Raw genomic sequence first — 14,339 nt, 5'->3', positions numbered from 1 at the left:
TACAATACGGGCAAGTAGGGTGAGCTCCAAACCCGGTTGTGAGGCTAAATCACGGTAGAAACGGATATCTTGTATTGTATGTGCCTACTACAAAAGGTCCAATCGTTGGAATGTGTATGCTTAAAATATCAGATGATGATCATGTTTTATGTAAAGTGCAGAAAGCGCATACATACAGCCACTCGTCAAAAGTGTTCGTGATACAGTTTTAATGTCAGTGCACAGTGTGGCGCACCCGTAATACTGATGTTATTAAAGTTGAGATTTAAAACAACGAAAAATCTAATAAGTATATAATTATAACCTGCATATGCAATGTGCTTTTATAGTCTTCTGATTGGCTCATTGAGAGGTTTTGTTTCACTTGAAACATGTTGTGTTGGATATTAACATAGGGTATTAATTGTACTGAGTGGTGTTATGTTGTTAACATGTTTTCTACTGGTTCTGGGAATCGATTAGTAGTTCGATTTTAGCGACTTGGTGGCTGTTAAAGGGATATACTTGCAGCTTGAACTTCTGATATATGGGGGATATCAGAAAAGGCAAATATCGACCAGAGCAGATCTAGATATAGTGATGGACTTTGCCTGCCAGGAGGGGTCGAGGGCCATGCAGCGGCCTGAGAGCCCCGACTGACAGGCAAATAGAGAAAATAAGCCGCAAAGCGGCTTGCCTGTATATTAGACTGATACACATATAGTACCGGCCGAAGGCCGGAAACTACTTGTATATAATATAGTTCGTGGCTATATATAAAAAGAAGATAGGTCATTGATCGTATTCTTCATTAATTTGGGTGCCATTGGTCACTGGGAAAGTCTTCTCTTGGGTCCGCCGCAGTTACATATGGAGAAATGTCTCACTCTGAAATCGGAATCACGAACACTTTTGCAGAGTGGCTGTACATACATCTAGAATAATATTATTGTATTATAGTCGACAACGGCTGCTCATGGTGTTTAGCAAATAAGTACATGTACTTTATTTTTGATATGCTCGTCCCAGCTAGCTAGTAGAAATTCTATGTGATAACTGCGATTTAGACTATTTGTAAATCTAGGAAATGAAGAGAAATAACAATGCCGAAGAAAAGAGATTCCTAACAATAATTGGGATATATGTGGGTTTCTTTACCCGAGATATAGATGCCAGACAAAAGCAACAGTAATAGAGATAAAAAATATAAGGGCAATAGCAGTGCAAGACAGGCAGGTGCGTGCTGATTAACATGAAGAGATATACTCAATAGAGAAAAGAAAGGAAACTCAAACTAATCTTTCCGGAATAGATGACTAAAAAAGTACGATGATAAAGAACATTACCACAGATGAAAAGAAAGAAACGAGCCAACGTGCATGCTCTGCAGTACTGTCCCCGCTCCCACAATCTCAAGTACCAAGATTCCCCTTCTCTAGCTCATCCAACGATTACACACACGCAACAAACAAGTTAAAACTCATATAAAAGATATCTCAAGTTTCAAACTCGCTTTCAACAATCCAAAATAAAGAAATGCACACGCAGCGCGGACCATGCTAGAGAAATTTTAATAATAGCTCCTTTTCTTTTAAAAAAGAATCCCCCCCTCCCCCTCCTCCCAGACCAGTAGGTGGCTTTCTTTCTGTTCGTCAGGGTCATCAAACTCGTTACAGGATAATTCAAAAGCCTATAAATACCCAATTAGCGTTGCGATGTAAGGTTGGGGTCTATTGTACAACTTACAAAGGTTATTCATTACTCGTGCACCGGCTCTAACTCAGCTAGGGGGGTCATTTCTGATTTGTCTTGCTTCTCATCCAAATCTGTGATACCAAGACCGGCGGCAGTGGTGGTGGTGGTGGTGGTCTTAATAGACATCATCTCTTCCCGTGCGGCTTGGTCCGCGCGTGCCTGTGCTGACGCAGAAACAATGTCTGCGAGACGTCTTAGGCGGGATGTCTGCAGGTACGATGGAAGGTATGTCTCAAGTGCGCTGATCTGTCTAGGCTCTGCGATCTCGTAGGGACCACTATCGTCCATATCAATGGCCTGCAATAATAGCACATCACTCTTCTCAGTGACCCTTGATGCAACAGCCTTCATGATCTCCCCATTGATAGGTTGCTCATAGTCAGCCACCAAATATTGATTGAGCAACTTCTGAATCTGATTCGGCGATAGCATCCAGCAGATGTCTTGGATAATCTCGATATCACTGAGTGTTGCCTTCTTGAGCTGCAAGAGTTTCGTGGCTTGCTAGAGGGTATATTAGTTAAGTGTGCTATATTTAGGGGAAAGTATCTTCTTACCATCAGGTGCTCTAACTGGAGTGTTCCCTCGGGCATATCGTGGCTCTTGCACCACTCTTCGATACGAGTGATGTTGTAGTTAATCTGCAGCCCACGCTTCCATGACAAGAAGTTCCTTCTCAATAGTAGGTCGTTAAACGCCGTAACTCCTACAAGTTTCAAGAGCTCGGTGACTGCTTGAGTAATGATTGAGTCCTCAATATAGTACCCCCTGAGCGCCTTGTAGATCTTGTTCAGAAGACTCAACAGGTCGTCCATGCTGTACGCAGGTGTACTTGATGTTTGCAAGAACTTATTCAAGAATCTGTTGCCATCGTTTGTGATAAAGCCGGGAAGTGACTGTGACTCGATGATCGCTGGGACAATCATCTTGTGCAATCGCCTCTTAAGAACCTTCATCCATGTGTGGTAGATATTAAACTCAAGACTCTCCAAATCATGCTTGACAATCTCCAGCAGTCGGTCATACTCGAAATCATCCTTCTTCTGCATCTCGTACCAGTCCTCGGCAAGGAAGACGAAAGATAGCATCTCGTGGACATTTGAGAGCCAAAATGCACCTTGGTTAATGGCATCGTCTCCATCGTGGGCCTAAAACAGATAGTCAGCTTCCCTCCTATCTTTATAATAGAAAACTATTTTACTCACCATAACTTCATGCTGTATCGATTGCATGACATTTGCCAAAAAGCGCTCAGATTCTTTGACAAACCCATTGTTCCACATCTCAGACGTAACCACATTGATGATATAGGCCGGGAACAGGACCTCCTTCTCCAAAGGCGGGGTTGTCGGGTTAGGCTGTGGGATCTTGAGGTTCCTTACCAAGCCAACGGCAACCTCATCACTGAGCCCTTCATCATCCTCAAGTATCCTGTGCAACTCGAACTCATGATTCTCGACGGGACTAAAGGTCATTGCCTCCGCGTCCCGGTGTCGCATAGGCACAGATTGGGGCATCATTGAAACAGGGCGAGTCTGGTACGAGGACCGATACATCCCATCGCCCTCAAACCTCCCAGTTGCGCCACTTACATCAGCACTGCGTCTTTTTGGCTTCTTATTCGACACAAAATTGATGAGTCCGTTGGCAAGGCCACCTGCAGGTTTCTCTGATACACCGTTCTCCTCAATCGGTGGACCAGCATGCTGAAGTTGATCTTCTAATGCCTGGATCTGTTGCCTGAGAGTCGTCTTCTCGTCCTCGTGTGCTTGGTCTCGAGACTTAGCAAGGTCGAGTTCTGATGTCCTGTTGGACAGGGCCTCGCGCAAGGACTTGCCCTCCTCCTGTAACCTCTTCATGTTTGCCGTTGACTCGTCAAATTGGCGCTGCAGAGCCTTCATCTCCTCGTCCATTTGTGACAACCGGGCTGAAGCGATACCAGCTTGATTGGCTTCTAACTGCAGCTCCTTGTTGCGGTTCTCGAGCGTCGCATGCTTTGTTCGCCAGTTCTTGACCTGGTTGTCGAAACTTTCTACCTTTTCCAGTAGTGCCTTATTGTCTTGTTTGAGCTTTCCTACCGTTTGGGTAAGCTCAACAACCTTATTTTCAAGCTTGTACGATATCTGCTTAAGGTCACGTGCTTCCTCGCGCATCGTCCTATATTGACGTCGAGCAAGCTTACCCCGCCAAATACTTTGAATATAGATAGCCCTCTTTCGATAGGTTCTCCAGGCTTTCAAGAAACGCCTTCAAAGATATAGAGTTACTTTCTGGTCTAAAATAAACTCATGGGAGAAAAACAACATACCTTGATCGCCAAGCCTTTTGAATATATCTTACAGCGTTTCCGATTATCCGATCTGTGATACTCTTCCTCGTGAGGTAACCCTTGGCCACTAATAGCAAGTTAGACCGTAATATCACAGGAACTTAAGGTTAATTTAATGCTTACCAGCTTGCAATGCGATCACGTTGTCGCGTATCTTGTGGTAGGCCTTACGTTCCTTTGAGCCGCGCCAGAACCTTTGGATTGTAGTAACAGCTCTGACAGTACGCATCTCTTGCGCCTCCTTGCGAGCAAGATACCCCCTTGACCATGCTTGGACGTGCAGTATCGAAGCACGAGCTTCCAAGTACTTACGCCTATAGTATTTCTTTCTCAAATTCTTCTGAATCAAGACAGCACATTCATTCAACCGACTCGTTCTCATGTTCTCCAGATATGCCAGCTAAACCCCAGTAAGTAACAAAATTCACGTCATTGTGGAGTAGGCTTTCTTACCATGCCGGCACGGAAAAAGATCTTTGACATTCCCAATTGGAACTTGTCTTTACCATCTTTTTGCCCATCCTTTGGATGACCCTCCGCCGGAATTGTCTTCTGCAGAATACAGAGCCCAACGTCCCGAATACTTCCCGACTTCCACTTATCTGACTCAATCAACATATAATAGCGGCTAGCAAATTCCTCATATGTCCATCGGGTCGGGTAACCAGCGCAACTAATCTTTACAGTTTCCAGTACACCACAGGCTTGAAGCTGACTGAGAACCATGGGACCTTCGAACTTCCACGCTACCTTTGCTTCGTTCGGTTTGATACAACGGATATAATGGACATTAGTGCCACCAATAGTGCTCATGAGGTCAATAAGCGAAGACTTGAATATACCACCCAAAGTTGGCTTTCGGACAGTGGCACCAGTTCTTCTTCCGGGTGGAGCGGGGGCGGCAGCAGGAGCACCCGGCTTGACTGGGGTAGATATCTCCTTATCCCTGACTGTTGATCCGGCCTGAAGAACCTCTGTGAGGAAGGGGTTTGTAGAGGCTCTCAGAAGTTCCAGATGCTCATCTGGCACCGTATCCCTGTTTTTCTCGATGAATCCCTCAGAATCGTACGTAACGTCGACAGCGTAGTGACACACTGTGAAAGCAGACTTTCCGAATCTAGGCTTCTGATAAGGGAAATCCTTGGGCTTGCCGGTACCGAAATTTTGGTGAAGCTTATTGACAAAACTTTCGTCCGTCCCTGCAGGAAGACGAGATTCCTCGTCCAAAAGGGAAAGTACACCCAGTTTTCCTTCAATCAAGTCGATACATGGCCTATTGTCAGAGAACTCGATGTATGCCCAGTTGATTTGCTCTCTCGCGTACTCCTCCTGCTCCAGCTTAAAGACGTGCTGGTTGAATTCCTGTTGTAGCTTTTCATTCGCATAGTTGATACAAAACTGTTCGAAAGAATTGCGCTTGAAATGCTCAAAACCGTAGATATCCAATACACCAATGAAGGACTTGACCTTCTCCCGAACCTCTTCCGTAGCCAATCCGGCATTGATGGTTTCCACGAGCCAGTCAAACAAACTCGAATAGATGAACTTGGAGATAGAATCACGGACGACAAGTGCCTGTTTCTGACTCAAGGGAGAAACAGTCTTCTCGTTTCGCATAACCAATTGCTTTTTTGTAGTCCATTTGGCGAATTCTTCGTTATCAACTCCGAGAAGCTCACAAGCTTTGACTAACGATGGTTCTGTACCAGAAAGTATAGATCCACCTCGGGCAGCTTCAATATTTGTGTTACCAAGATGTAGTAAGGCTGCCAAGACCTTCCATATACGGGATTGAGTGATCTCAGGAACACCAATCGTTCCAAGAGCGGAACGGGTATCCTTGAACTCGGCAGCATCATTGACATGTGGAATGTGTGGGTCTCCTCCTTGGTTCAGATAGGCGTAATCCTCAACAGCGCCAAGACCCAAAGCTTTTCTCTCCTCTTCTGTAGATCCAGCAATCAACTGATAGAAGATATGGTAGTTTCTCTCGGTTGCTGGTTGATAAACCAATCTAGATCTCTCGAGCAAGTACGTCCGAATCTTGGCTCCCACAATGTCGATGTTCTTGTCGAATAGAATCTCAATATACTTTCCGAAACGGGATGAGTTGTCGTTACGGGTAGTTTTCGCGTTACCGAAAGCTTCCATGATTGGATTGGTAGCAAGAATCTGCTCCTCCGTTTTGCTCATGGTTTCCCCCGCCGCGCCCTTCTTCCGCTTGCCAGGTCGACTTGGGTCTTCGACAGTAGCAAAGTATCGCATGATATATTTCGCGCTGACTGTTTTACCAGCACCAGACTCTCCCGAAACAACGATGGTTTGATTCTTATCATCCCGAACCATTGCCCTAGAAACCTCCGTCAGCTCCAATTCTGTGTCTGTTATTATTTCTAGGGGTCATTACTGGTAAGCAGTATCAGCGATTGCGAATAGATGAGGGTCCTGATCCTCACGCCTTTTCCCGGCATACGCCTGTACAAGACCTGGATCATATAGATAGTCCATTCGATCGAACGGATTTGTCGCAATGAGGACAATACCGGAATAGGTATAAATCTCACGCTTTGCATATCGAAGTTTGATGGCTTGCAAGACTGTACGAGAATTGAAAGGTCAGCTTCATAAAACACGTCAAAATTGATCTCTCGTGTTAATTACCTGCAGGCTCATTCAGATGTGATAAACTGGTAAGATCGTCTGATGCCTCAAGAATGGGAGGGTTCATTAACGGCGGAAGATCCTTATCCTCTTCATTGCCTTCGAGCACAACAAGAGATGTGGTTTTAGTGATTCTCTAGAATCGTGTTTTGTCAGCTATTTACTCCCATTATGTTGTCCTTTATCCGGGGAAGCAGCTGAATCTTACCTCTCCAAACCGATCACCATGAGTGATTTCAAACACCAAGGTGGCTGTTGTTCCAGTTATGTTTTTGGAGACCACCTTGGAGGAGACCCATCCTTCTGTGGGATCCTGGATCCACGCCCCTGTGTCGATATTATACGTGTGCGCCATGATTCGGCGGTAACTGCCCCCTAATGCTAGCAGGCAGATTGACTACAGTTCTCTTTCGGGGGTTTAGTGAAGATGAAGATGGCTAATTTGAAGTCAAGTAACTCGAACAAATAACAGTAAAGGATGAAAAGAGAACCAAGAAATGAGATTTGGGATGAAGGTAAAGATGGTTGCCAGTTGTAGTTGATGAGGGGATGAGGGTTCAGGGCGGGCGGGGTGGTGGTTGTTCCGTAGGGGAGAATAGCTGATAGAAGCTGACAGCTTTCCAGAAGAACCCTTTTTTTTTCCTGGGGTTGTCCAACAAAGTATGTAGAAAGAACCTTCAGAGATGGGCACAAGGAAATAAATCTGAACCAGGAATGATTGAAAGGTAACAGAGAGGTGAGTGAAGATATGATGGGAAAGACCCCGTGGATGCTTGGCACTGAATTTCCGCGAAAAGGGGCAGGACCAGGCGGGTTAAACTGTCTCAGGCAAGCCAACTAACTTTGGAGGCTTCCTCCTCCTCCTCTCTTCCGTACACATGGACACCCGTAAGAATGTCCACTTACTGGAATTTAAGCTTACATGTCCTACTAAATCCAGTATCTCTTGCTGTCACTGAATAATCAACGGGCTTTGTGTAACCATCCGAATTCATAACGCTGCTAGGTAAAATTGTTTGAGCATTCCTAAGGTACTTCTACCTACAAACCGTTGAATGTTCACCGCAACTGTACTGGTGTTCGTGTCCTTACCCCCACCCCAGGCACAATCAGGAACGTGACCTGCACCAACAGGCAAAAGCAAATCTGGGACCGTTTACCTTGAGCCTCACTCAAGAATCAATCTGTCTTCTGAAATCGTACCAAACACGATCAGACACTAGTGAAATTTAAACGGCGAATATAAGTACAATCTAGCTATCTCCTATGTAGTCTCAACCATAATCTATCCAACGAGAGATATTTCACCGGTTCAATGTTATCCAATGTAAATTTCGCACAAGAGTCCATCATATCAATCATGGCAAATAATATATATCACAACGCCCAAAGCCTACAACATGGAAAGCAATCTTTCATAGTTTGACCCCAATAGAGCATAGCATAGCATGTACACGACATACGTTCCCAGCCACACCACACGTGAAATTCATGAATAGGACACAGAGACATTCACCACAGGAAGAACATATAAGAAGGAAAAGAAAAAGAAAACCGGAGATAAACACAGCAAAAGAGTAAATAGGACAAGAACAAACTACACATTCCTGTCCTGCCCGAAGAAACGACAAGACAGAAGAAACACTAAAAAGGAAAATGTGATCCATAAGAGATCGTAATAGTTTATAAAGGGGGTTGAAAACGAAGAGAGAAACAAATTTCCTAGCACAAGATCACTTTTGTCTTTTCTACCCAGATACCCCCTCACCATTTTGCCCGCTCCAAAGTCCCTGAAAACCCCAAGAACATTTAGACATACACTCATAGGCTCGTGGTAACATGATAGCCAGAAATGACAATACGGGAGATGCAACAATTAAGGCATTTAGCTTTGCTTGCAGTCGGCAGCCTCCTGCTTAGGCTTTGTACCATCATCCTTAACATACAGTAAGCTCGTGTCCAATTCAAAATAAAAGATAGTAGTTGGGAGTTACCTCATCTTCGGACTCTTCATCATCATCATCCTTGTCCTCGCTGAGCTCATCGTCATCATCCTCATCATCATCGAACTCTTCGTTGTCCATGTCATCCTCCAGTTCTTCGAACTGAAGAGCTTCACCAGTGTACCAGTCAACGGCACGGGGGATAAGCTTTTCCTTGATATCCTCACCGAGGTGATAGTCGAGCTCAAGCCTCTCTTCAAGTTCAGTGGAGGCTTCATCGTCCTCTTCGTCACCACCGGTGGCCTCTGGAGGAGAAAAGAAGTTGAAGAAACTTTCAGTGGGAACAGTCCTCTTTACAACACGGGTCTGCTTGGTGTCTGCTAAGGGTGTTAGATCCAAAGAATGATCGGAACGATATGAATAAAACGGGAGTGGAACACATACTCTTATTGCGCTGCTTTTTGCTCTCAACCCTGACAGTAAGATCTTTGCCTTCTTTCCAGTTGATTTTATCACCCTCTGCGTGGTCGTAGATGAAGTCACCACCGTAACCACTCTCCTCCTGGTAATAATAGGTCTTTGTGATCTCCTTATTGCTGAAAAAGTCGTTTTCGGCAAACTCGAAGATAAGCTTGAAGCCGGGACGGTCAAGGTAGGTCATGCGGATATCGGTAAGATGCTTAAGGGCAGCCTCGTCCCTATCGGTGATGGTCTCGGCGAGCGAGAGGTGGTTCTTCATGGCAGACAGCCAGAACTCCGGAACACCCTTAAGGTCCTCTGCATCCTTCTTATCTTCGGTCTTAACATCCTCCTCCTTCTCTTCATCATCATCCTCCTCATCATCTGCTTTTCCGGCCTTGACCTCGTCTTCTGAGGGCTCAAGGGTACCATTGACGATCTTGGCACGCTTTTGATACAGAGGGGTGAATTTAGCAAAGTACTTCTTTTCGAGCTGCAAAACCTCCTCCTGGAAATCGGCCTCGATTTTTGAGTGCTCCTTTTGGACACCCTTCAAGCCAGCGATACGACGGCGGACAGCCGGCGGAAGAGACTCAATATAGCCGGAAGAACGCCCGACAAGCGAGCCAAGCTTTCCTTGAATCATCGAGACCAACCGGGGGTCGGAAGCAAAGATTGAAGCAGCGGTGGCGCGGTCAAACTGCTCTGTTAAGGGAATCCCGCCACAGGTCAGCAAAAAATTGTGCAAGAAAAAATTGTTTCGCTGAGTGGCAAACAGGATTACAAACCTTCCTTGATGGTGGAAACCTTTGGCTCAACAGCATGAGAGTTGATTGGGGCATTGACAGAAGGGGTATTTTGAGGGGTGCTGTATTTTTACTCATTTTTAGTCGGATTATTCCTGGCTAGATAAACAGAGGAAAAATCGGATAGAGAGAATAGGCGTTGACTTACGGAGCACCAGCGAGGGTGTCGAGCTTCTTATTTCTGATGGGTTGTTCGGACATGGCTAATTATGAGTACTTTTTCCGCGAGGAACTTTACGGCTGGGATGATATAACGAGAGGAACTTCCGCTCGCAAAAAAGAGATACAGAAAACCTTGAGAAGAGATGAGTTGAGCAGGAGAGATGCAGTAAGGGGAGTGTTCGGAAACGATGGAAAGTGGAGGAGGTTGATGGACGCAGAAAATTGATGAGAGGAGAATCAATGAAGAATGGAGGGGCCTAGTAGGGTTGGGCCCTCCAAGCAGCGGGGGAAGCTTAGTAAACAAGCACGTGACAGGGCGCTTTTACCCCACCACGGCCACACTTCCACTGGCCGGCCTTCAACATCTGCTGGGCGCGTCGCGTACAAGGCGGTAAAGCATAACCCCCCCCGGTTCCTTCTGCCTTCTTTTTTCTTTTTTTAGGCCTGCTTTGAGAGATGTTTTAGACAAAAGCTACATGCACATTTGAACTTAATGCCAGTTGAGCCGGTGAAAAAACGACCAAGGATTTCCTCGGCCAACGAGCGCGAGAGCTTGAAATCCAGACTATATATTTGAATCAATTGACCCCTTGCCCGAGCTAACAGAGCGATTTCCCGTTTCCGGCGTTTATTGATACTGATCCGCATACAACATTAGGCTGCGCAGAGCATCCTAAATACATTGATTGCGAAATCATTTGGTCAACGGTTGAGGTTGTTGGGAATTTAATCACCCGATCTCTGCATTAGAATGAAGGAAACTCGAGGGCACGAAGCTTCTTCTCATCTCATCTCTCAAAGACTGATGCACTACGCATCAATCCATTCTTGTGGGTGCATACATGTAGAGATCTGACCCCGCTGTTGGGTCTCTATTTCTTACAAACTACTAAACGACAGACAAAGCGCGAATCGTGACAAATACGGCCTTAGTGAGTCTTGTTTCGTGGAGAGCTTTGGACACTACTGCCAATGACCCAGAAGCGCAGGTCGGCGATCAAAGGTACATACATGTATACTCTACCCACTTGCGTGTAGTTACATGTAGTCATAGCCCATCACTCGGGCACTGCATTACTATACAAAAATATAACTTGTTGAATGAATTACTCCTAAAAATCGAGAACAACTTCCCCCTCTTCAAGTTCCGCTTGTTTTGATCATTTAAATCTCAAATAAAAAAGTATTCTTATTCAAAACTGCTTGGAAAACATTTCCTTGTTCAATCCTACCATTCTGGTTGCGCGCCCCAGACAGAGTTTGGAAGTAAGGCATACTAGCTACGTCACTAGCATAAAACAAATATATCTCCTTGGACTAGCTCTTCTTATCTTTGGTAAGGGCCTTGTTAAATGATAAGAACACAATCTATCACTCGATCTAAGATAGGAGCGAGCTTTGATCACCTTTGGGTATTTTTAATTGAACGATTTAGGGATGATACGATTCCAACTCATCACTTTTGTGTTTGTGTTCAGTCCAGTAGCAAACTCGACTGCTTGATTAATTAGCTGCTTCGGTGAGCTCGTCCATTTGAATATCTCGAGATAGAGCGGAAGCCTATTCTACCCCTCGCGCGCGTATTTTTATGCAAGTATGGACATCGCAGGTTCCATTTAATGCATGACATACGCCCACGCAGCCTGTTGGCTAGAGCTTCTTGGCCAAGGACTAACCTATGCGCAAGAGCGGGAGCGGCGCAAATCAAACGTTGTGGTTGGAATAGCGAGAAAAATCCGTATGCACTGCTTCTTGCGTCAGCAGAGGCAGGAGTGAGTGACAATTACCAGACCCAACAAAACCAGGCTGTGTTTCTAGGACCAATAGCAGACCTCCACAATAATTGTGGGGTTGCATGTAGAAGAGTACTTAGGGTAAAATATACGCAGAAGATGAAACTTAGAGTACATAAACTAGGGGCATTGTCGTGCTTGTTGTCAATTGCCAGCAGTTAGCAGTACCAGCGGCAAAGATTGTTAGCGGACCTTCAATTGAAAGAATTGCACTAAAACTATCACCAGTTGGCAGTTGCTATCTATTTTGATACCTATCTTGTGTTGTAGTTTATGGTTGCTGCCAAGCCTGGACACCATACCTACTCCCGTGATGTTCTGGAAGCAGGACAGACTAGGATCTGTGGTGTGCCATCTCGGCACCTCTGAAGCGACCACCCTGCAGCATCGAGCATCTCCCTGACATCCCCCGTGAGGACCAGAAAGCACACTCTGCTACCACCACTCTTCACAAGTTACAGTTTGTGGATTCTGGTTCCTCCTCGACAGTAATCCAAGCTCCAAGCCACCGTCAGCCGCCGGTCTCTCGAGCCGCACCGAAAGACAAAGGAGAGGACAGAAAGCGACAAATATAAACAAGTAGATATGCTCTCAGGAATACTTCTTTTCAACCAGAAGGGCGAGAATCTGATCTTTCGCCAATTTCGAAACGACTGTAAGCTTCGCGCCCTATCTATGATACTCAGTCATTTTAAGATCGTCTTCTAATACCAAAACAATGTAGGTCGGCCAAGACTGTCTGATGTTTTCCGAATCCAAGTCATATCGAACGCCCAAGTCCGTTCTCCAATTCTCACACTCGGGTCAACTACGTTCTCCCATGTAAAGCACGAAAACATCTACATTGTTGCTGTGACCAAGAGCAACGCCAATGCCGCATTAGTTTTCGAATTTTTGTACAGGCTGATCGCGTTAGGAAAGAGCTACTTTGGGAAGTTTGACGAGGAAGCCGTGAAGAATAATTTCGTGCTGATTTATGAACTTCTCGATGGTGCGTTTATTCCCCCTGGTCAATTATTTGCTGGAAGAAGTGGCGGGGTATGGCAAGAGTAGTGGGGTACTTTGGCAAATAGTTAGATAGGGGTTCGGACTCGGAATGCTGAAATCTTACTATGAACAGAAATCCTGGATTTTGGGTATCCCCAGAATACAGAAACTGATACACTAAAGATGTACATCACAACAGAGGGGGTAAAGTCTGAGCGAGCAATAGTAAGTGTTAATTCCTTTTACAATTTACTCCCAGAGCGGCATAGTAATTTAATTTTAGGAAGATTCAACACGCATCACTATGCAAGCCACTGGTGCTCTCTCGTGGCGGCGTGCGGATGTGAAATACCGTAAGAATGAAGCCTTCGTTGACGTCATCGAGGACGTGAATCTTCTCATGTCTGCCGGCGGTACCGTCCTTCGGGCAGACGTTTCGGGGCAGATCATAATGCGTGCTTACCTCTCTGGCACCCCGGAATGCAAATTTGGTCTCAATGACCGACTTCTGCTCGACGGAGATGGACTTACTAGACCGTCTGGAAATAAAAGTGGCACCAAGGCAACAAGAGCTGCTGCTGGAAGCGTGACACTTGAGGATTGCCAGTTTCATCAATGTGTAAAACTCGGAAAGTTCGATACCGATAGGATTATATCGTTCGTACCTCCTGATGGAGAGTTTGAGTTAATGAGATATCGTGCAACGGAAAATGTGAATCTGCCATTCAGGGTGCATGCTATAGTGAACGAAATTGGGAAGACGAAGGTTGAATACCAGGTCGCAATCAGGGCGAACTATGGTACTAAGCTCTTTGCCACTAATGTCGTTGTGCGTGTCCCGACACCCTTGAATACAGCTGGTATTCAAACTCGGACGAGCCAAGGAAAGGCCAAATACGAACCCTCAGAGAATATTATTGTTTGGAAGTAAGCATTCCTACCAAATACCACGATCTCTTCACGCTTCAGATTTCTCACAGAAATAACACAGGATCCCTCGTTTCACCGGCCAGAGCGAATATGTTCTATCCGCAGACGCTACCCTCACATCGATGACGAACCAGAAAGCTTGGTCACGGCCGCCATTGTCGCTCAGCTTCAGTTTGTTGATGTTTACATCCTCGGGCCTCTTGGTACGATACTTGAAAGTATTCGAGAAAAGCAATTACTCAAGCGTCAAGTGGGTTAGATATATGACAAGAGCGGGAAGCTATGAAATCAGATTTTGATGACAGGATTATTGGAGCAAAGAAGGGAGCTATTAAAAATGACCGAAAGAAACGGGGACGATAAGGGACTGAGCTGGTATAATGATTTTCTAATCTCATAAATGTGTTCTATCCTGTGTCATGTACTTTCTTGTTAGTTGTGTGCGAAGTGTTCAATATGGTTAAGTACATTGCAGGTACTGGTACTTACATCCTCGGTTTTCCGGTGTTTGTTTAGTCTATAGATTTAGTTAGAA

General features: G+C 45.3%; 3 protein-coding genes across 3 annotated transcripts; 1 reads left to right on the top strand and 2 right to left on the bottom strand.

The window, feature by feature from the left end:
* Positions 1-1,661: 1,661 nt before the first annotated feature.
* LAJ45_07880 (uncharacterized protein) lies at positions 1,662-7,079 on the bottom strand (the record flags this gene model as incomplete). The annotated part of the gene is made up of 11 exons (XM_046117435.1): positions 1,662-1,669; positions 1,726-1,752; positions 1,815-2,238; positions 2,292-2,882; positions 2,940-3,981; positions 4,043-4,130; positions 4,187-4,463; positions 4,517-6,413; positions 6,471-6,660; positions 6,725-6,860; positions 6,933-7,079. The coding sequence occupies 11 exons, from the start codon at positions 7,077-7,079 to the stop codon at positions 1,662-1,664; spliced, it is 4,827 nt and encodes a 1,608-aa protein (XP_045969420.1).
* A 1,530-nt stretch (positions 7,080-8,609) lies between these two features.
* Positions 8,610-10,133, bottom strand: LAJ45_07879 (uncharacterized protein; the record flags this gene model as incomplete). The annotated part of the gene is made up of 5 exons (XM_046117434.1): positions 8,610-8,660; positions 8,719-9,044; positions 9,112-9,831; positions 9,915-9,994; positions 10,081-10,133. The coding sequence occupies 5 exons, from the start codon at positions 10,131-10,133 to the stop codon at positions 8,610-8,612; spliced, it is 1,230 nt and encodes a 409-aa protein (XP_045969419.1).
* A 2,339-nt stretch (positions 10,134-12,472) lies between these two features.
* On the top strand, positions 12,473-14,103 carry LAJ45_07878 (uncharacterized protein; the record flags this gene model as incomplete). The annotated part of the gene is made up of 5 exons (XM_046117433.1): positions 12,473-12,542; positions 12,612-12,878; positions 13,008-13,099; positions 13,158-13,801; positions 13,866-14,103. The coding sequence occupies 5 exons, from the start codon at positions 12,473-12,475 to the stop codon at positions 14,101-14,103; spliced, it is 1,311 nt and encodes a 436-aa protein (XP_045969418.1).
* Positions 14,104-14,339: the final 236 nt, after the last annotated feature.

The sequence above is a fragment of the Morchella importuna genome (assembly GCF_003444635.1).
Source record: "Morchella importuna strain M04M26 chromosome Unknown Morimp01GS026, whole genome shotgun sequence".
Classification (NCBI taxonomy): domain Eukaryota; kingdom Fungi; phylum Ascomycota; class Pezizomycetes; order Pezizales; family Morchellaceae; genus Morchella; species Morchella importuna.
The sequence above is the reverse complement of the archived record's forward strand: the minus strand, read 5'-3'. Positions and strand labels throughout refer to the sequence as shown.